Here is a 20,458-nt window from a genome sequence, read left to right as displayed (position 1 = left end):
ATCTGATTGATCTTTCAGCCATGCAGATGAATGTGCTGGCACAAGGAAAGTGTGCCATGGGAAGTGGAAATGATCAGGGGCATAAGGGCAGTGCTATTTTAAAATCCTAGTTGCAATTCTGGTAAAATTGCTGGATTTTCAGTGGTCTTCAGGGAACTATACTGAATAATGAGGCTGTCAGAGTAGTTTTCTTTTCCCAGTTATGTCTTGAGGCTGCTTTGTTTTGTGCAAGTACGTAACTGTAAAGAAAAAAAAAAAGCGTTGCAAAGATCTTAAATCCTTAACACTTGGAGAGTAACTGGGTTGTATTAGCAATAGTGTAGCCCGGGGGTCAAGGGAAGGGATTATTCCCCTCTGTTTGGCTCCTGTGAGATAGCATCTAGGGTGCTGTGTCCAGCTTTGGGCTGTCCGGTACAAGAAAGGCGTTGGCATTCCTTGGCAAGCCCAGTGGAGGGCCACCAAGATTGTTATGGGGCTGGCATGTGATGTACAAAGAGTCTGAGAGATCTTGGTTTGCTCAGTCTTAAGAAGAGAGGGAAAAATGGAGAGTTTACTGCTATCACAACTACTGCTTTGGAGGCCGTGCAGAGGATGGAGCCAGGCTCTTCTCAGAGGTGCATAGGGATTGCCTGAGAGGCAATGAACACAAGCTGAAATGTGGGAAATTCTGATTAGATATAAGGATAAAAATGTTTAACGTGAGGTTTGCCAAGCATTAAAACAGGACCCCAGAGAGACTGTGACATGTCTGATCTTCAGAGATGTTTGGATCTCTACTGGTTAAGTCCTTGAGCAACCTGCTGTAACTGGACCTGCTTTTCACAGGAGGTTGCGTTAGATGACCCCCAGAGGTTCCAACCTGTGTGATTCTGTGATGACTTAACGTTTACTCATCCTCAAATTTCAAACTTATCATAAGGGATTGTGCTTAATTGCGATTAATGACAGAGATGGAATGTCATTTGGTTTGTGCTTCTTTTTAGGTTTTGCTCTATAGTACATGTAAGCCAAAGAAATGGTACCTGAAGTTACCCTAATGTCCAGTTCATGTCACTAGGAAATGGCTTAGAGTAGGTGTTGGTTATTCCTGTACTCTCATTTAGTTTAATCTGCAAACTGTCTAACTATTCTTATGTAGATAATTTTCCTTTATGTTTAATTCTGCAATGAAAAAAGATGTTTTGTGGTTTTAGTAGATATGCTAAAATCTGTAAACCATTACTCAGGGCAATAAGTAGGGCTGACTGATGTTACCAAGAATTAATCTATAAAGAATGATACAGAAAAACTATTAATACATTGTTGATAAATATTTAATTATGTATTATTGTACTCTGAAAGGGACAGTATCTTTGAAGTAAGCTTTGGTAAAATTACTGTTCAGTGAAATGGCTGTAAGTCCAGTGCTGTTGCAGTTATTGCCAGAATTTAAGCAGGTTATTAGTTGGCAATTCAAACAGTTAAGAGTAAATAAGTTTTGAATTGCTTCATTTTACTCTAAATAGTTGGTTTCAGCTCTCTTCCATCCTGGGCTGAACAGGGAGAAGGGAGCGGTATCCCAGAATCTTTTAGTAATCAGAGGTAACAATTCAGCAGTCATAAATCCAAAGCTCTGCTCCTTAGGATATACGGCTTTAATCCCTTAATTGTCCTTCTCCATTTGACTAAAAGTTATTAAAGTCTTTGCTATTAGCAGACAGTGTACAACTATTATATAGTGATTTCTGTCTGTGGTTTATTAGCTAAGTTTGTCTTAGCTTAGCTTGTCTGGTCCACATAGCCACCATAAACAAAACTGAAAAAAACCCACCACCCTTGAAAATGAAAAACATCTTGAAAAAAAATCATCCTGACAGTAGAAATCTACTCCAACAGAGATAATTATACTGCTGAGCTACTAGATCATTGCCTTTGCTCCAATGGGCTTCAGTTCATGTAAGAAATAAAATGGGGTTTAAAAAAACTTGATAATCCTGTTCCAAGTTTTGAGAAAATGAGAAATGATTTGTCTAATATCTGAAACCGTATACTTAAACTAAATATGAAGCATTTTAAAAGATATTTTAAAATTCATAATATTTCAGATATAGAAATTATATATTGATATCTTAACATTGATACATAAAATCATACAGTTTTTTGAAGAATGTTGGACTGTAAAAGTTGTTAAAGCATATTAGCTAATATTTTAACACTAAATATTTTAATAAGGTGTTAAACTCTTAATTTCCTTGGTAGACAGTCCAAGGAAGCAACTTTGTTTTTTATTTACCAAGCTCTGTATCTTGTATCTTTTGGATTTGTAATACTATTGTGATGTTGCTTGTAAAAGTGTTCAGAGGTTTTAAAGAGCAAAGCTTAGCATGCAGGTTTCATTATTGATAAACATTAAAGTTTTAAGATCCACCAGGAAATACTATGTATTTTTAGGATTATAATCTTTGCTAGTCTGCTTGGTCATAAATTATAAATGTCTCCTGAAATATTGATTGGTTCCATTAGAATCAGAAGGCCTTGTGAGTATTGGACTACAGGTTGATACCATCGCTACATTAGCTTAAAGTGAATATCAGTGTCATTCACAAAGCTCAAATTCAATCTTGATGCACGTATGGCTTGTTAGGAGAAAGACACTGGGAAGAAATACTACGCAGTGCAGAAACCTTCGCACTGTGCTTTATTTGAAGTAAAAATTAGCTGTATTTTCAATAGCTTAACTTTTTACTTAGGCTAATTGCTGTTAATGTTATAAAACCAAACTGTACAGGTGCCAAACAAATTTTAGATAAAGAAATGTGATCAAATGCTTTCTGAGGTATTTGATTAGTAAGGAATAAGTGCAATTATTTTGGGTGATTTCAAGGTGCACATGTCTCTTAAAAACAGAAAACGTTATGAGGAGTCTGCAATTAAAAAGGATCTCAAATTTATTTAATCTTTCAATAAAGAGCTAGCTTTATCAGGTGAGTTTAGTTTAGTTTTGTCAAATGTGTAATTGTATAGCTTAATATCCCATGCCAAGTCACATACAAGTTAATAATTTTTTTTTTTGACAATTAATTACTTGTGAGGAAACATTTTTTTCTAGAAAACCTATTTGAAAGTTTATTATGCTTAGTTAATTTAGGATGCTAAACCCCCACTTTTCCATTGCGAAAGACGACTGGCAGAGTTTTCAGTCTTTGCCTGTAATCCCTTATATGCTGAAACTGTTAATAGCTGCTTGAGGAGTAGTTGTTAATTCTGCAAATACATAAAGGAACAGAATTCCTTTCATCTTCTTTACGTGGTGTTTATTGAGGCATGGTGTCTTGAGAACCTAACATTTTAGACGTAACTGGTTTGGATAGACTGGATAGAATCTTGGCATTGAGGAAGCCTGGGATGCATGATTTAAACTAAATGTGTATACAATAACATCTGCTAGTTTACCTAGTTCTGCCACAGGTAAGTTATACCACAATTTTTTTATATCTATAACATATTACTGTCAAGTTTCCTACAGCAGGGTTGTGTTGCTGTTGATGCTTGGTGATGAAAGTTACATTAAAAAATTATAAGATAGGCTCATTATCTAACTTGAATTAACAAAATTTAAAAAAGGTCAAAGGAGATTTTTTTTGTTAATTTATTTTCTGCCAAATCTTAATAAATAAATAAATAAATCCTATAGAATACAAACTTCAGATCCTCTTTGATTAGGTATTTTATAAATTAAATTAGAAAAAATTTCTGTGATAAATCAGATTAAAATTGGGATATTGTGTTGTATAGTTTGCTAAGAAAAAAGTCTATTGCCAGTTGTATACTGGACTGATGGATTGAAAATATCAGTGACAAGCATTATACAAACAGTTTTGCACTAAGTCTTGAACAGGTTTTAAAAGCATTACTTATTGTTGTATACTTAAAAATTGGACAGTTTTTGGACCCTTGTATTTTGTACTTTAAATTTTCTTTGAAGGATTCTGCAGAACTTGCAGCTATAATGGATGAGACTCCAGGTAGAGTTGGTGGGTTCAAGAATCTCTAGGTACTTGAGTTGATTGGGGCCTTCACGTTGGCCTAACAGTCCCAGGCACAGGAAGCTTGAACACCTGCGGAGGAGCTTGGGGGACAGTTGCATATTGAGGGAAAGCTTGCTTTGATCAAGTTTTATGTATATTTAAATTCTTCAGTTTGGAAGCACGAATGATCTTATCTCTAGGAGGTTATTCCTTCATTTTATTTGCCTTCAGAGCTTAATTTCTTTGGCATTGCTAGATGCTAGACTTCTTTTCAGTGTCCTGCAGGTATGTACAATTTTAAAGAATTGCATGAATAGCCAAGAGCTAGAGCCTACATGCAAACATTTGACAACTTAGTATTTAGATTTAACATGAAACATAATTTAGATGCAAATACTTGTAAATCAAAACTCTTTGAAGATGGAATTGACTGGTGCTCTCAATAATTTAAAACTGGGAAGGTTTGCTAGTATTAACTTACATTCTTGAATTTAATTCGTACAGGTGTCTAGCATTTCTGGTAATCATTATATGTTATAATTTAGCTTGTTGCCAATGAAAAACACTTTTCAATGAATTCTGCAAGATATGTTTCACAAACTGTAAATGTGTTTTCCTGACATAAGGTAGAGAAGAAAAAAATTAATGCCTGTTTTTTACTTGCCTTCTTTCAGTAATACTAGTTCTACCTATATTTGTTTAATGTGGGAAAGGAAGTGTGCCAGTATGCTCCTTTATAACGAACGATGCCTTTGTTTTCATATGTTTCCTTCTGATACACTTGCAAGAGAAGTATAGAGCAATGCTTATGCAGATGGAGAGAAGGGAAATAGAGTATCAGGTCTAAATTTGATGTGTTAAGCACGTACGCCTGCTCCCTAAAGTGCTTCCAAAACTTTCTTAAAACACGAAGAGGTGAAATTAGTTGATTAAAAAACCAAAAAAATTGTGAGACATTGTAATGATACTTGTTGTCTGTAATTATCCCTTTAACTCTTTTCAGTTTGCAACAGTATGCCTTTACTTAGTAGCTCTGTGCTCAGATTTTAATAATTAAAGTTGATCAGAGGTGATTGGCCAGATCCACTAGTCTAATAAAACAGTTGTAAAAGACCATCTCCCTTAGAGTTGTTTTGACTCTCTCATTTTACCTCTTGCTGGAAGAATTCCTTTATGGGGCAATGTTAAAAGAAAAACGTGAATGGCAAAATCCTTACTTCTTGTCTTTTTGTGGAGACAGAAGCTGCTACCTAGCCTTGAGGGAGAAGAAATGTTTGTAGGAAAATATAACTAAGTCACATTTTAAATCAGTCAGCTTCCTTGCCTCAGATGTCTTCTGGGATCTGCGTTTCCCAGAATTCCTTTAACAAATGGTCTGGTTTTTGTCTAAAAGAAGAACGCTCTTTTAAAGACTCTTTCAACTCTCCACCAGTTTCAGCTATGAATGGAATTAGGAATACAGAGTTTGCTTTACAGCTTTATTGGCACAAAGGCTTCCTTCCGCATTTGTTTCTTGCATAATCGAGAGGGAGACAGACTTGCATCCCCTTTTCTGTCGTTGTAGAAAGGAATCTTTTTTGGAAGCGAGGAGAGGAGAACACAATATTATGCAGCACAAAAATCTCACTTGGGGCTTCTCTCAGTAAATGTCATGAAAAACAGGAAGGCCTGAAATTTCATTTAAAATGTATTTAGAGAAAAAGCCAGAACAATTAGATATAAATGTCTGGGTAGAGTGGTTAGTCAAGATACTGACTTTTTAATTGCTGGCTGTTATCCAGGTGGAGTTAGCTCTTAAACTTCCTTTGGTTTAATTACTTTAATTGCAGCAAGTGCTTAATTCTGCCCAGTACAGTGCCTGACTCCCTAATTATTTTCCATAGTCTACATTTTTTTTTTTCCAAATGAGAGGTGCAAAGTATTTATTATTATTACCAAAAAGCCAGTAGATAATATTTTTCTGGAGTTTTAAGATAGCAAACTATAGAAATTGTTTGGGTGCTTAGCTCTTGTGAATGGGAAATATTATTTAAATTTGAGAATGGGTAATTTGGTAATTCAATTCACTGTTCTCACTTTCAATTTTAGATATGCTTTGGACTTTACTGCTATAAATTAGAATTTTTTTTTTTCTTTTTTTTTTTTCCCCTGATGGGTCAGGTTTAGAGGCACAGAAGATGCCTCTAGATTTTTTGTTTGTGGGTATGTTTGCCTATTGGCTTCCTTGGATATCTTTTTGAACTTATGTTGGATCTTTGGTTAAAACATCCTTTTTAACCAAGAATGACTTTTTTTTTTTTAATAACACCTTCTAATTTAACACTGAAGACTGGAATAGTAAAAGACAAATCAGAACAATGTTTTCTGATTTAAGGTGTATGCACTCATGCTTGGGCCTCTTTATGTCTGTTGCAGTTTGCGAACTGGAACGAGAAGTCATACTCTTGCAGTAAGACTGGATTTAATCAGGTTCGCTCCAATGGTGGGGGTTCCTCTTGCCTCTCTGTCAGGTGTCTGGACTCAGCTGCTTGTATCAGCTCTCTGCACAGTCAGTCAAGGGACTCTGAATCTTGGGAAGTGCATCTGTCTCTCCCTCGTGACCTAAAAGCGATCTTGCACTTAACTGCTCAGAGTCTGTGATATGAATCAAAGTCCAGATATCCACCAGTGTGTGCGCACATGCGTGTGTACACGCGTGCGTATGTAGAACTGCTGGGATGGAAAGGTTTTAAAATTGACATAGTAAAAGAGATCATTACTGAATATTATCTGGAAATACCATCTGTGCAGAGTTCAAAGTAATCTGATGATCTTTGATAACTTCTTACAAAACTTGGGTATTTTGTCTCATATATTGACTTGTTCTTGTCATTATCTTACATGAGAATTTCCTGAAGTTTAAGGTTGCCCTTCTTCAAAATATCTGACAGTCATAGAGTGGCTTTCTTGTATAAACAAGTGCACAGGCATTTCTTAAATTAACTATAGCTACCTGTATTGATGGTTATTTAAAATGACAGAACTCATCAAAACTGGTTGTAGTGCTAGGATTTTGATAAGTGCTTGCAGGATCAACCTTTAGTCTTTCTATGGTTCTGCTCTTATAAATACACAAAGTTTTCTGCAATGCCCTGGTGAAGTTAGAGCCTGGGAGAAAACAATTCCTTTTTATTCCAATTTTTTAACTAAAAACTTACTCACATTTAGACAAAACTAAGATCTTTAGAAGAGTTTCATGAATAAATAGACTAGCAGCTTAATGGGAGTGAACAAATTTGGGAATAGGTCTACTAGGAACTTTATTTCATAAGTGCTTCAGTGGGAAAAGTGCCGTTTCCTGATATTCTTTGAGTTTTCCCTGGTCTGTAATCTAGCTGATTACCAGCCTGACCATATATCTTGTTGCTGTGTGATCTTAAGAGGGCAAAGCTGAAGACAATGTAGCTGTAAAAGTGGGTGGAATGAAACGGGAAATATAGAGGGAGATGGTTTAAAAAAAATAATAAATTAACTGAAGGTATGAGTTCAACTAGATGTGCATGGTATTCTCCCTAAAGACTGTGTCAGTGTTGCTGCCGTAGGTCTGCGCTCTGTCTGTACAGAGGCTGGAATCCCGACCTGAGGTGGGAGGCAGTCTGGTGTTCCTGGTCCTCTGACTTGCACAAGTCATGCAATGACGCTGAGGCTATCTGCTTGCCTCTCCCTTCTATCACAGCTCATTTACAGGTTAGCTACATCCAGTCCAGCCAAGACGGAATGGAGAAGATAAAGATTTCTTTGTAAATAAGTCTCCCCAAGGAAATAACCTGCTGTCTTCATGCTTGTCGTGTTGAAGATTGATTGATTTTGTTTGATCAATGTCTTTTACAACCTAATGTAGATTTTTTTTTTGTGTGTGTTCTCTTTAGATTGGGGCATATGATCAACAAATATGGGAAAAATCAGTAGAGCAAAGAGAAATAAAGGTAATAATATTAAAGCATTTCAACATGTTTTTCTTGGCCGTTTACAAGCAGTGCTGTCTGTGGTTGTGTACGCTGATGTAATTTACAGTGTATGTGGTGGTATTTAATACTGGTAAAGTAAAACCAGACTTCTGGAGTGTAACCAAATGTAACCGGCGTATTATGCTCTATTTATTTTACATAATTAATAACTTTGCAGCATTTAAGCTGCTGCATCTTTCTGTATGTCAGTACATTTTTTTTCCTTTTCAGTTATCTTAAGCCAGGGCTTAGTTGTTTTAGTACCTCTGTCTTTCACTTTTCTTTGTGATGAATTCTAATGTCAGTTATCTGAGCTCTCTTTACTTGCAGTTAGTTACCTTATACCTGCAGTTTACTTTTCCTCCTTTATGATGCTGTCATTGTTTTGTACAGTTTATTAGACTGGTAAGTACTTCAGGCTTTGTTTCTCTGAACAAGCAGTTTAACAGCGTTCTTTGCATTTTGGTTTAACTAACAGTGCCATCAGTGTCTGCCACATTGCTAAATTGTTTTGGAGAAAAAGAAATCAATCCTGTAGGTGGTAGTTTTATGGATCGTATATTATGTCTATATATAAAGCTAATTTAATTAACGTTTTCTTGCAATTAACCTTTTTTCCTTCAAATACTGCACACAAGAAGTCTGCTATTACTGCATGAGTTTCAAGGCATTGCTAATTCTTAATGTTGGCAAAGTGTACATTGCTTCAGTTTCCCTTGGGTGCTTTTTTTTCCTCCCCAGTACTTAAATAGCTGAGCAAAACGTGCTCGGGGGACTTGCGTGCATTACACGGAAACTGTTACTGTCCCGAACTACACAGTTCCCCCATTTCTGTACCAAAATCTGCAAACTAACTTGGAAGTCGGAGCTGACGGTGTTTGTAGAAGCGCTCCTAAAGCGGGGCCGCAATCTTTGCGGTGCGGTAGATCCCCGTCTCGCCGACGGCGCGGCAGCCCCTCCGCCAGCGCGCCCCGCGCCGCCCGGCCGCCTGCCTGCAGCCCCCGGCGGCTCCCCGCCCGCCGGAGCGGGATCGGCACCGGCAGCCGCCCGCCCCGCGGCCCTCCCGGCAGCGCCGGCCCGCCCTGCCTCGCCGGCGGCTGCTGGAAGAGCGGCGGGCGGCGGGGGTTGTGGCAGGCAGCTCGGGTTACTTGGAGGTGCCTGGGGGAGCTGAAAGGGCGCACGCTTCCCAGTGCAGCACCAGCTGCGGCCGGCACAGGAGTGGTGCCGTTAATGCAAGCAAGAGTCTGTTGCGGGAAAATTGTGCCTCGTGGTGCCGTTTGTCTGAAGTGTGTAGAGAGAGAACTCTCGGAAATGTTCTTGGCACTCAGTACAGCTAATTTCAAACTGAGACCCTAGCGTGTTACTCGTTTTCAGGGTCCTTTCCACGACCATGAAAACCAGTCGCCGTTATGACAGAAGTTCTTGTAGCTACTGTGTGATAGGACATTAGTCAAATAATTTATTGCAAACGATGCCTTGTGCTTATTCGAAATGCATCTCGTTTGGCTCAGGAGTCCAATAACTAACAAATTAATGGCGGTGTCTAGGTGAGTTTGTGCTGACTGAGTTTAGTGTAATAACGGTAACACTGAAACGGACTACTAAATTCAGGTGTTGCACATCAGTGGTTTAATCTCAAAGCTACTGCACTACTGTTTATAAATGAACTTGACTAAAAATCTAAAAAATTACTATTTTTTAGTGGAAAATATGTTTCTGATACTATACATTTATAGTTTAGTTAGAACTATAATACAATCTATCAAGATTCACTTTAAAATTTTTGCAAAAGAATTTTTCCAATAATAGCAACTATTTTTAAACATTTTAATTTAAACTTTATTTTTGCTATTAGTTAGCTGAAATGTGCTCGGTGCGGAAAAGAAAGTATATGAACTAACTGGATGGGCCTGAACTGTATGAAACAGTATGAATATTTTTTTAAATTAACCCTAGTTTGAAACACTGCTGTTTTCCACATATATTATAGATATTTGTGATGCATTAAGAGCATGGAGAAATTGCATCTTAATAAATGGAATTCTTTCACTGCGTGTGGCAAAAAGTGGAAGAACCAATTCAGTGTAATCCATGGACACTGAAAGTGTTTGAGATTTGACAATGGAATTTTTAAAGAGTGTGTCACCACTTCTTTTCCTGTGAAAGATGCATCGAGTTATACTGTTGACTTATTTGTTGCAGAATTCTTTCTTTAAACTGAAAACATAATTTTAACCACAGTGGTAAATTTTTCCTAGGATTGTGCATGTGTTTCCAGGGGGTTATTTTTTATTAAGATACACATACATCTTTATTTAGACTTTCAAGAAAAAATCTTGTGGCCCATAAGCAGTAATACATTTGAAAATTATGATATTGCTCAGCATTTTATTTTTAAGCTTTAGGTGTTTTTATGAAATAGAAATGAAATCTTGCTCACTTATGCAAGGTTTCACAAGAATCTGTAGCTAGTTCTAGAATTATAATAATTTCTAATTCTTGTTTTGGGCTTCCAATGGGCCTGTTTTCTCATTCCACATAAAGTTACTGCAGTTTTAAGACTGCTGTTCTGTAAAAATCTTGCACGTTAAGCTCTATGCAGTGCTTAATCTACAATACAAATAGATTTCTGTATTTGTCATCCTCAGAGCACATTTTGTCCTATCCATGTTTCAGTTCTATCTATTAATTTTGTTTAGTTTCAAGCAAACTCTCTTTTTTCTAATAGACACATCAGGTGATGACTATATATCTAGTTCATTGTGAACAGTTCATTTTTTTTTTTTAATTTTTATTTCATCATGAAAAATAAAGCCAGTTGAATTTAGATGTGAGAAATATTATTAGCTGCACTCTACCTGTTTGAACAATTTGCGTGATATTGTTCTTACGAAGATTAACATGACCAGATTCACTTTCTCTCACTGATAATAATTTCATATTTATGCTTCCATCTGAATTTAATGTTTACATTTAAGTAGTAAATATACGTGGATGAAATATGACAGTGGTGGAAATCTACAGCTCACCAGTGAATTTAACTGCTTTTTGAATGAAAACAGTTAAACCACTTCCATCATAATCCCATTTGTACCCGAAATATTTTTTGAAATGTTATATTTTACTCTGTATGAATTGTACTCTCTGGAATCATTATTGGCTGGTGTGACCAAGAGCCTAATCTAAAGGGACCAGAATAAACTCACAGCTGTCTCTGAGGCTTGGGAGTATAGCATCACATTTTAGCATTAAAAACAAAATTGAAAGTTTTGCAAGATAGTTTGACTCTTTGGTGAAGGCAGATACCATTTCTAAAAGACAAAATAAGCTTGCTTTTTTTCCCCCTGCTTCTTTCCTGTTAAGTGGGCTTTTTTCGCCCCTCTTTTTAATAGAGTAATCTATATTCACCATTAAGAAAAATGCAATACTTTTCTGTAATTTGGATTTCTGACAGTGGAACTTGCTGATTAGTGGCTCTTGCATTACAACATGATTTGCTCTCCAGGTTTGGAATTGAGGAGTTGCAGTGTAAGCATTTTGTGAAGTTTAATTAGACACCTAAGGAGAAAAGAGATTCAGGAAAGTAATTTGTTGCAACAGTTCTGAAAACCTAATATAAATGTATTACTAATTCTTGCAAGTGTGTGCATATGTTGTCTGCATAATCCCAAGCCATGGGAGCTGAGTGCTCAGTGCTTAACTATGTTTGAAAAATTACCTAATGGGTCAGTAGTTTATAGGGTTTTGTTTAGATTGTGAAGTGTGTAAAAGGCATTTATTGTGTCTTGTTCCTTGGAATGTTTATTTTATAGTACTTTAAATCTATAAAGTTGACATATTTGTCTGAATTTTCAATAACAGTATAGGTTAAATACAATTATTGACCACATCGATATTTTTTTCTTTTGTAATACCTGTCATCTGCATGAATGTATTTTGATAGTATTTGCCTATTTGCAGGGTTTGAGAAACAAACCAAAGAAAACAGGACACGTGAAACCAGACCTCATAGATGTTGATCTTGTAAGAGGTAGGTCCTGAGCTAGAAAAAGCTGAATTTCCCAGTATAAAAATAACTGCCATCCTGTGTCTTGTAACAAGAGTGTATTAGTAAGTATTAAAAAAAAACCCAAACCAAAAATGCAAAACAAAACCAACCAACCAACCCTATGTAACTCCTCTCTAAAGAAGAAAGATAGGAAATACTGTTAAAAAATGACCTCTAGATTAAACTGAAGGCTTAAAAACTGGATTTAAATTTTGTTGTATAGATTTTGAAAAAAAGAAACACGTGGATTGTTATGGATCAAAGTTTTGGATTTATTAGTGCAGAAATCTCCTATTACCATGCATTCAGACTTCTTCCAAATCCTCTGACAGCTAGAGGAAAGGTTATGTTGAAATTTCTGGAGAGCAAAAGTTTTATAGGCCTTGAATATTTCTTGCCTGTTTCAAATAACAAAACAGCAACAGAAGGTTAGATGATATGAGACTTTTGAAAAAGTCTTTAGTCTTAATTTATTTCATCTTTATTTAATTTCCCTCATGCCTGGTGAAGGCTAGGTAAAATATTATTTAGCATTTTTTTCCATGAATCCAGCAGCCAGCACGGTCTCCTGAATCCATTCAGCAGCGGTAGTGCTCTTTGAATTCAGTCTCGAATTAACCGAAGCACCCCACTGTGCTCGCGCCCTTAGAGGTACACAGGCCCTTAGAGACCCACTCACCCCCTTGCTGCCTGGCCACTGCACTCCTTCACCAGTTCGACTAGCTTAATCTTCGCTAGCTCTCCCACGCTCACTGGCACGCCCGCGCTCGCCCGGGCTGCTGGCACCACGGATGCACGGCACCCCGACTCATGCTCTGACGTCTGACTCCCGGTGCTGGCACTCAGTCCCCCGTACGCATGCATGAACACAGCATAGACTGCCCCTTGCCCAGGGGAGAGTTGAACGAATTTAATAAGAAGATAGTACAGACTGCGCTGATCAGGCTCATGGCATGGCCAGACAAGCAGCGTACTGAGCAGCAGCTATTTACGAATGACCAGTCCTTTTTATCCCCTTACCCCTCAATTTCCCCACACTTGTTCCTCCCCAAATCACCTAAACCCCTCCTTTGTCCCACCCTTGATTTCTTCCCTAAACATCCTGTAGTAGGCCCTGTGCAATCTGAGCTCCTTTTCCCTTACATCCTATAATGAGTCCCACACCCCTGGGGAGCAACCCCCTTTCGTCTGAAGGGTGATCTGGAGAGCTGCTCCCCGTGGCTCATGGTGACGGTTTCACGCCTGGACAACGGGGCTGGTTGGTTCTGCTGGGACAGCCTGGGGAGGGACCTGGTCAAGGTCCTTCCTTGGTTTGGATTCCTGCCTACCCTTGTGCCTCTGTCTTGCCCTGGGCTTGTGGAGATGGGCCCTCGATGGGCTGATGGCTCCAGTGATGGGTCTAGAAGAACTCTGGCAGGGTATTATTTGGGCTCCCCCTTCTGCCATTGTCTCTTTGAGCTCCTCTGCAGGTATGCAGATGAGCTTTTATCACATCACCTAACAATATAACTTTTAAAAAATGGGAATGTGAGAGAAAGAAACAAAATCAAATAACATTTGAACTTTAAAGAAACAGAACTGAAAACTAAATGTTTGCAGGAATTAAGGAACAGCAATAGACCACTTCAATGTAGTGATATACATGAATAGCATTTAAATGACTGCTCTGCATGGATGTCTAAGTTGGCATTGAAGTAGTTCCAGTGCTGGCAGTGTTTTACCTGTGCCAGCACAGAGCTTGCTAATGCCAGTTCTGCTTGTAAACAAGGTGGAGATGGCGTAGCAGCACGCAGTAGTTGCCCTTTCCAAACAGTAACCTTGGCATAATTTAAGTCACACCTCCATTAAGTAAATGTTACACAGTTTTCTAGCTGCCAGAGAAGTGGGAATTTGCAGGAAGAAAAAGAAATGGAGAGCTATGAGAGAGAATGAGTTATATGACATTCAAATGACATTCAAATATGACATTTGAATGATTGAGATGAAAAATGGTGTAGAAGGAGAGACAGAGATAAATTATTCTTTGGGTGGCTTTCCTGCTCCTAGGGCTAGTCCTCAGTTGGACAGATACTCCTCTATACTTCTCAACCTTATTCCATTTTCCTGAATGACATGGCTGGAGCAATTTACAGATGTTGATGTTTTAAATCCCTTTGCGCTGTCGGGAAAGGGCTCTGCTGTGCCTTCACGGGCATGTGGAGTTTTCATATAACTTCCTATTGCTTCATATCAAGTTTCTGATACCTCAGTGCAACAGAATAATGTTTAAGAACTTATTTTAAAATAATTTTGACATAGTAAGAAATGGCAATGTTTTGTTATTCACACATTCCAAAATCTAGGTATTTGTAGAAGTTCCTGATAATGGCAGTCAAGAGAGCACCAACAATTTACGCAAATTTCGGATTGAGGAGATAGTGAAATGGTGGAAGTACGAGTTTTATTCAAATAATTATGTTTAATAATTGCTCCTTTAAATAACTATCTTAACTACTCTGCTATTGAACAACTAAAGTTATTATTAGCCATAACAATGAAATATACCGAAATTTCTTTTCTTTTTTTAAAGGATCTGCTTTTGCTAAAGCAAAACCTGAAAGTCCTTGGACATCTCTGACCCGCAAAGGAATCGTGAGAGTTGTTTTCTTTCCGTTCTTCTACAGGTGGTGGCTACAAGTGACATCGAGGGTCATCTTTTTCTGGCTGCTTTTTCTTTACCTTCTTCAAGGTAGAGTTGGATTACAGGATCAGCTTCAACTGAATGCCTTATTTTAACCGTATGGAAGCTGCTGTATGTTACTTGGTTCACTTCATGCTGTTAACGTTCATTCTGATATTTCAGAAAAGCAGTCCCAAGCATATGTCTTTTGGTTAACGTTTCTTTTACATATATAAAGAGGGCATACTGAAAATGTAAGGATTTCCTCACAGGCTTTCTTCAGCGTTTAGCACACATGTTAGTTTGTCATCTCTGTATATCATTTAGGTTTCCAGGACTATCTAGTTTAGTACAGGACTGAGCAATATCAAAGAAACCTTTGTCTTGGCAGTGTATTTTGTCTTGGGCTTTTGGTCTTTCTGGTACTTGTGCAGATCAAGAGCTCTGATCAAGGAGCAAGCAAGGCCAAACCTGCCAAGGTGCGTGCAGCTTGTGCAGCCTTGTAAGATGATCTGTTTGACCAGTTTCCAGTTGTCCTTCCGTGTGTTATTTCACCACATCAGAGGCAGTGAACTTCTAGCTTATACTTTAGTCAGACTTCAGCTGTGCTCCTGAATGACTGGCAAACGGGGGGCATATTGTCCTATGTGCTTCTGCTATTTTTTCCATTGCAATGGGGAGACTATGCATCTTAATTTTATATTTCCTAGATTATAGAAAGACTTCTGGGCAACTGTTAACAAACAGAAGGGAATTCACAGCTTTCGGGGTGCTCAATCTTGAGTTCTAGTAATCTGACTTTGTGCTTCTCTTAATTATATCTAATATGTAAGAGGAAAATTAGAAAGGGAAGAATGTAATGTAGTGAGTCAGTATCTAACAGTGAGAAAGTCACCAAAAGAATTATGTGTATCAGAAGTGTGTACAACAGAAATGGAACAGAAGGTTAATGAAAGTTGGGAGCAATTTAAGTACCCTGAGAAGCTAAATGACTGATAAGTTTTGCACTGAAATCCAATTAAAATACAATATTACTTTTCCAATTTTGCCATCTGTCCTTGCAGTTGTGAATCCCTGTATAATTTGGAAATTGTATTTAAAACAAGAAATGGAGTTAAAAAAAAAAGATGACAGTGCCTCTTGTGTGATGATGTTAGCAGCTATAAAATGAATTTCACAGTGCCAGTACCCCAAAACTTTGAAATATCAACAAATATTCATGTGGTCTCATATCAAAACTTCTCCTTATCCCCATTTCCGAGATAGGTGCTTAAGAAGTATTGTTGCATACGTTAACATTTGTGTATACTATGGTAAGAGATCCCATAGTGTTAATAATTTTAATCTCATTTATAGTAATATAGGTATAAAATACATAAGTTACAGTTCTTTTGTTACCATATTCCTCGGTGGTTTATTCTGAGAAACACCATTATAGTAATTTTTTATGTTCCCATTCTTAAATTTATTTCAAAAATATACCCACACTTAATTTGTGGGCCTTTCTCTAAAAGCAGCAAAATAGTAAGACAATGCAGATTCCGAGTGCCAGCAAGTTTTTTAGGACATGAATTACACAGCGATCTTGTAATGAACTTTTTTTTTCCCTCAGATTTCTTGAGATCTGTGATTTACTGAAGTTATGGTTGGAATGCATAATTTCCCTAATCCATATAGTCTGTAATGTGGCAAAATATTTCTGATATTTCTGAGGTTGTGAATTAACAAATACTGGAAAAGAATTAATAGTATTCCATATTACACTTATAATCCAACTATTTGAAACACGTGTCATTTAAACTGTGCTGAATTAACTGCAGAATTTTTGATGGTTTTTGAAATAAATTGGAAGACTTATAATGTAAGTGACATTAAATTGACAAAATTTTTTATTGGAAACTATTTAAAACAACCCCCTCAAGCCTCTCCTAGCACTTCTATAAGAGCTTTTCTTATCTTGTACTCAGAAGGTGTGCTCGGTTATTCATTTTTACAAAATCGGTAAGGCAGCACCAAAACGTCAAGAATCTATTGTGAAAACTTAACAACAAAACACTTCAAGTTCCAGTGGCCATATTTCTGCCCTGAATCTGAATTCTGTATTGTAGCTCGGACTTTCTGTCATCATGACAGATTCTCACTGACACTGTTGTAAAATGGTCTGACTGTATTTTGTTTATATATGTTTAGTTAAATGATTTTATTTAATGATGAAGTATTTTCTATAGATTTATGAACTGCATTACTTGGAATTATTGCTTTGAAATTGATTAGCTTTACCAGGATACTTGCTAGCATTTATGTAAGTCTACAGAAAAGAATTCTTTCCTTGGTTGTAGATTTAAACTCTAGATTTTATTTGCATTGGTTTCCTTTAGTGTAAAGTATGATTAGCAAAATGTGTGATAAGAGAACTACAGAGAAATGTTTTTTGTCCAAGGTCACGGAACAGGCTGATGAATTAAGGTAGAAGTAAAACCTTTTTCTTCTGACTCCTTATCCATTTAGTTTATATTATTACCTCATTTTTACTTTAAAAATGTTTTTATATTCTAATAGGAAAATGAAGTGTGAAATTATAGTATGTATCTCTATTGTGTATTTCTTAAGTATGAAACAAGAAACTTTGATAGTGATATAATGATTGTTTATTGTGGTGAGATACATATATATGTATGTATACATTTTTAAACTTGGTAATACAAATATTTCAAAGCTTTAAATGCTATAAAAATAAATGTTTGTTGGTCTTTGAAATGTACAGTTGCTTTCTTTGATACAGCTTTTTGCTCTATGTGATATAATTTCATTTGTGTCTGTTTCACAAAATAAACCATTATAATTTAGAAAAGTACAAGTCCAAATACTAGAAATAAGTAAAGAAATAATTAAAAGTGGTGTGAGAATTTCTGTTCTGAGACCTAGCTGTTGGTAGGAGCAATTCTAGGATAATCTGAACTACAGCCTGTTGACACACCATGCAGAAATAACTTCTTGGATTTCCCTCCCATCTGACTGAAAAGATCAGGAGATTGGTAACATTTTCTTAAATCTGTGTGAAACTTCATGGTGGGAATCTGCAATCTACAGATTTGTATCTTCTGGAAGAAGATGATTTCTTCTAGATCACTCTGCTTTGCTAAATGCTTTTTAAGTTGCAGGAGAAATCTTGTAGTGAAGTTTGAAATTATTTTGTGGAGGCCTACTCCTGCAAATAATTTCACATGGATCTGTGGAGCTCTGTGTTCTCAGAAGTATATATTTATCCAAATTGTATGGTAGGAGTCAAAATTGGCTACTTATTTACACTTTGTACCTTATGAAGCTAATTGTATGTGTGAGAAACTCAGGTAAGCTCATTTAGAAAGAGGTAATATTACCTGTGCCTTTTACTATCTGCACCTTTTTTTGTTTATTTTTTAATAAGTTGGATTTCTGATTGATGCATATTGTCTTTCTGAGAAACCTCATATGGCAAAAACTTAGTCCACATATAGTAATAAAAGATACCCTATGTGTTCTACATAAGACTTCTGTGCTTTAATTTAGGAAAAAAACTGATGGGAAATTAGAAATAGATTACCACAATAAAAAATAATTCCATTGTTTTGTACATTCATCGTGTTTCTAATACTGGTTACCTTGCTAAAGATTATTTCATGAAAAATGCGTCTAATCTCTTTTTAGTGGAAAACATTGCATCCAGGTATCTGCTGTGTTAGGTGTGGCTTCATGTGATATATTTTAGGTGTTTGAATTTGGCACATAAATTTGCATGGGGCTGTATTTTTTTCAATTAATTTTAGTAGAGAACTGGTGAAAGCTGTTGAACTTCTACCATGTATGTCTTGTGCTAGGCGTAGGTCTAAGTTACGGGACTTTCACTTCTTAGCAGTACAAGAACTAAACCAAGTTCTCATGGGATGTGCGGCTGTTAGGCACAGAGAATTATTCCCCTGTTCTGTTTCTGAATTGTTTCTTGGAGTTTCTGGTTTTTTCTTGATAGTGTCTCTCAGCTGAGTTACAGAACACAGCACTTCAAGCCATAGAGGCAGAGCAACAAGAACATACAATAAGCAGAGAAAAGAGAGGGATTGCCTCTTCTGTCTGCCCCATGCCTGTTGAATGTGTTTAGATTGACCTGAAGCCTGTAAAGATGTTTCTGAGTTGTAGAAGTGATTGGGCTGTGGGTACAGGAGCAAGAAGGGCTGTGTGGGTGTTGGCTATATATGAAAAGCTGGTTATAGCATTACAAAATTAACAGTTAACTATGGAATTGGAAGCTACCCCTTTTCCAACCACAAGTGCTAGTTGGAGTCCTGGTCACTTCAGCTGGACGACCTCATAGTTTACATGGTTTGTCTTTGATCTTTCCTCATTAGTAGAAAATATACACACAAGTATCTATGAAGTGTATACAGGGTTGCTCTTATGCATGTCTGTCTATCCATATGGACAATTTTGTCCTTTGGCTAGAATATGGAGTTTAAAATGCATTCTGCTAGAGAATATAAAGAGCTTCTAGTCTCAAGCCTGTTGGTCCTTGCAGTGTTGAAATAGATGTGTGGGTCCACAGAATCACAGGCTAGTTGAGGTTGGCAGGGGCCTCTGGAGATTGTGTAGTCCGAACCCCTGCTCAAAGCTGGGTCAGGTAGAACAGGTTGCTCAGGTAGAACAGGTTGTGTCCAGTCAGGGTTTGAATGTCTCCAAGGATGGAAGGACTTCAACCTGTCTGGACAACCTGCTCGTGGTTTGACGAGTCCTACGCTCACCTAACTTGTTGGATTGTGCTGCATCATTATAGATGATGCAGAATTAAATTTATTTGGGCTGCTTTAAAATGACATTTGCTTTTTGTTTTGGTCTCCTACTGAAGTTTCACTGTAATTTAAAGTTGTTTCATGAGAGATCTAGCTTTCCAAATGCTTTCCCCCCCTTACTTCATTCTGTAGCCTTTTTTTGAGCAATAGCAATAATATCACAAGTGTAAAAGAAGAGATGGATATTAAGACAGTAGGCAACTATTTAAATATTTATTACTGCCTATTTCATTGCAATTATAATTCCTTCCTCTCAGAATTACATGGGTTGGTTTAAAATGCAGGTAAAAGACTACATCTGACTGGTTTTCTTTTTAACAAAAGCCATATAACGAGTTGTCCATTTCGGACACTTCAAATATTGAACTCAACTTAATTTCCCTTCTTTTCCAGTTGCTGCTGTAGTGTTATTCTATACAGCCCAAAGCCCACATAATATACCTCTGACTGAAGTAATTGGGCCGGTATGGCTAATGTTGCTACTTGGAACTGTGCATTGTCAGATTGTTTCAACACGAACTCCTAAGCCACCTCTCAGCACAGGGGGTAAAAGAAGAAGGTATAGTCTATGTTAAAAGTACCTGTCATTTAGGATTGTTAAACTATTTTAGAGAATGTGCATGAAAAAATGTAAGGGTTTACAGTCTCTGCTTTGCAAGAGATGAGAAATTGGTGCTCTGTTTTTATCTGAAACTTTAAAATGGGTGCTTAATGGGTGTTCTTTAGCTTTTACACCTTGACTAATGTATGCATTGTTTTTTTTTTAATTTTAAAGCGTTGAATCTGACATTTTGCCTCAAAACAGTTTGTATCTGAATAGTGGTGGAGTGACAGTATTTATATTACTGCAAATTTAGTTTTAGAACTGTGCGATACTGACTAATGATCTCTGTGGGAAACACACATTAAAGGAGATGCTATTGGAAGCATAGAACTTA

The 20,458-nt window shown here is 37.0% G+C and overlaps 1 protein-coding gene across 6 annotated transcripts in view; it reads left to right on the top strand.

Annotated features, from left to right (window-relative positions):
* PHTF2 (putative homeodomain transcription factor 2) overlaps positions 1-20,458 on the top strand; it is a 74,787-nt gene that overhangs the window by 22,707 nt on the left and 31,622 nt on the right. For 5 of the 6 annotated variants that reach the window (XM_075491219.1, XM_075491191.1, XM_075491183.1 and 2 more), the window contains exons 3-6: positions 7,916-7,972; positions 11,954-12,023; positions 14,611-14,769; positions 19,914-20,079. In XM_075491219.1, the coding sequence (XP_075347334.1) occupies positions 7,916-7,972; positions 11,954-12,023; positions 14,611-14,769; positions 19,914-20,079 (452 nt within the window). The remainder of the gene's footprint in view (positions 1-7,915; positions 7,973-11,953; positions 12,024-14,610; positions 14,770-19,913; positions 20,080-20,458) is intronic. The other variant, XM_075491209.1, reaches the window with a different exon arrangement.

The sequence above is a fragment of the Mycteria americana genome, chromosome 1, assembly GCF_035582795.1.
Source record: "Mycteria americana isolate JAX WOST 10 ecotype Jacksonville Zoo and Gardens chromosome 1, USCA_MyAme_1.0, whole genome shotgun sequence".
In the NCBI taxonomy this organism is placed as follows: Eukaryota; Metazoa; Chordata; class Aves; order Ciconiiformes; family Ciconiidae; genus Mycteria; species Mycteria americana.
This window is presented reverse-complemented; position numbering and strand designations above follow the sequence as displayed.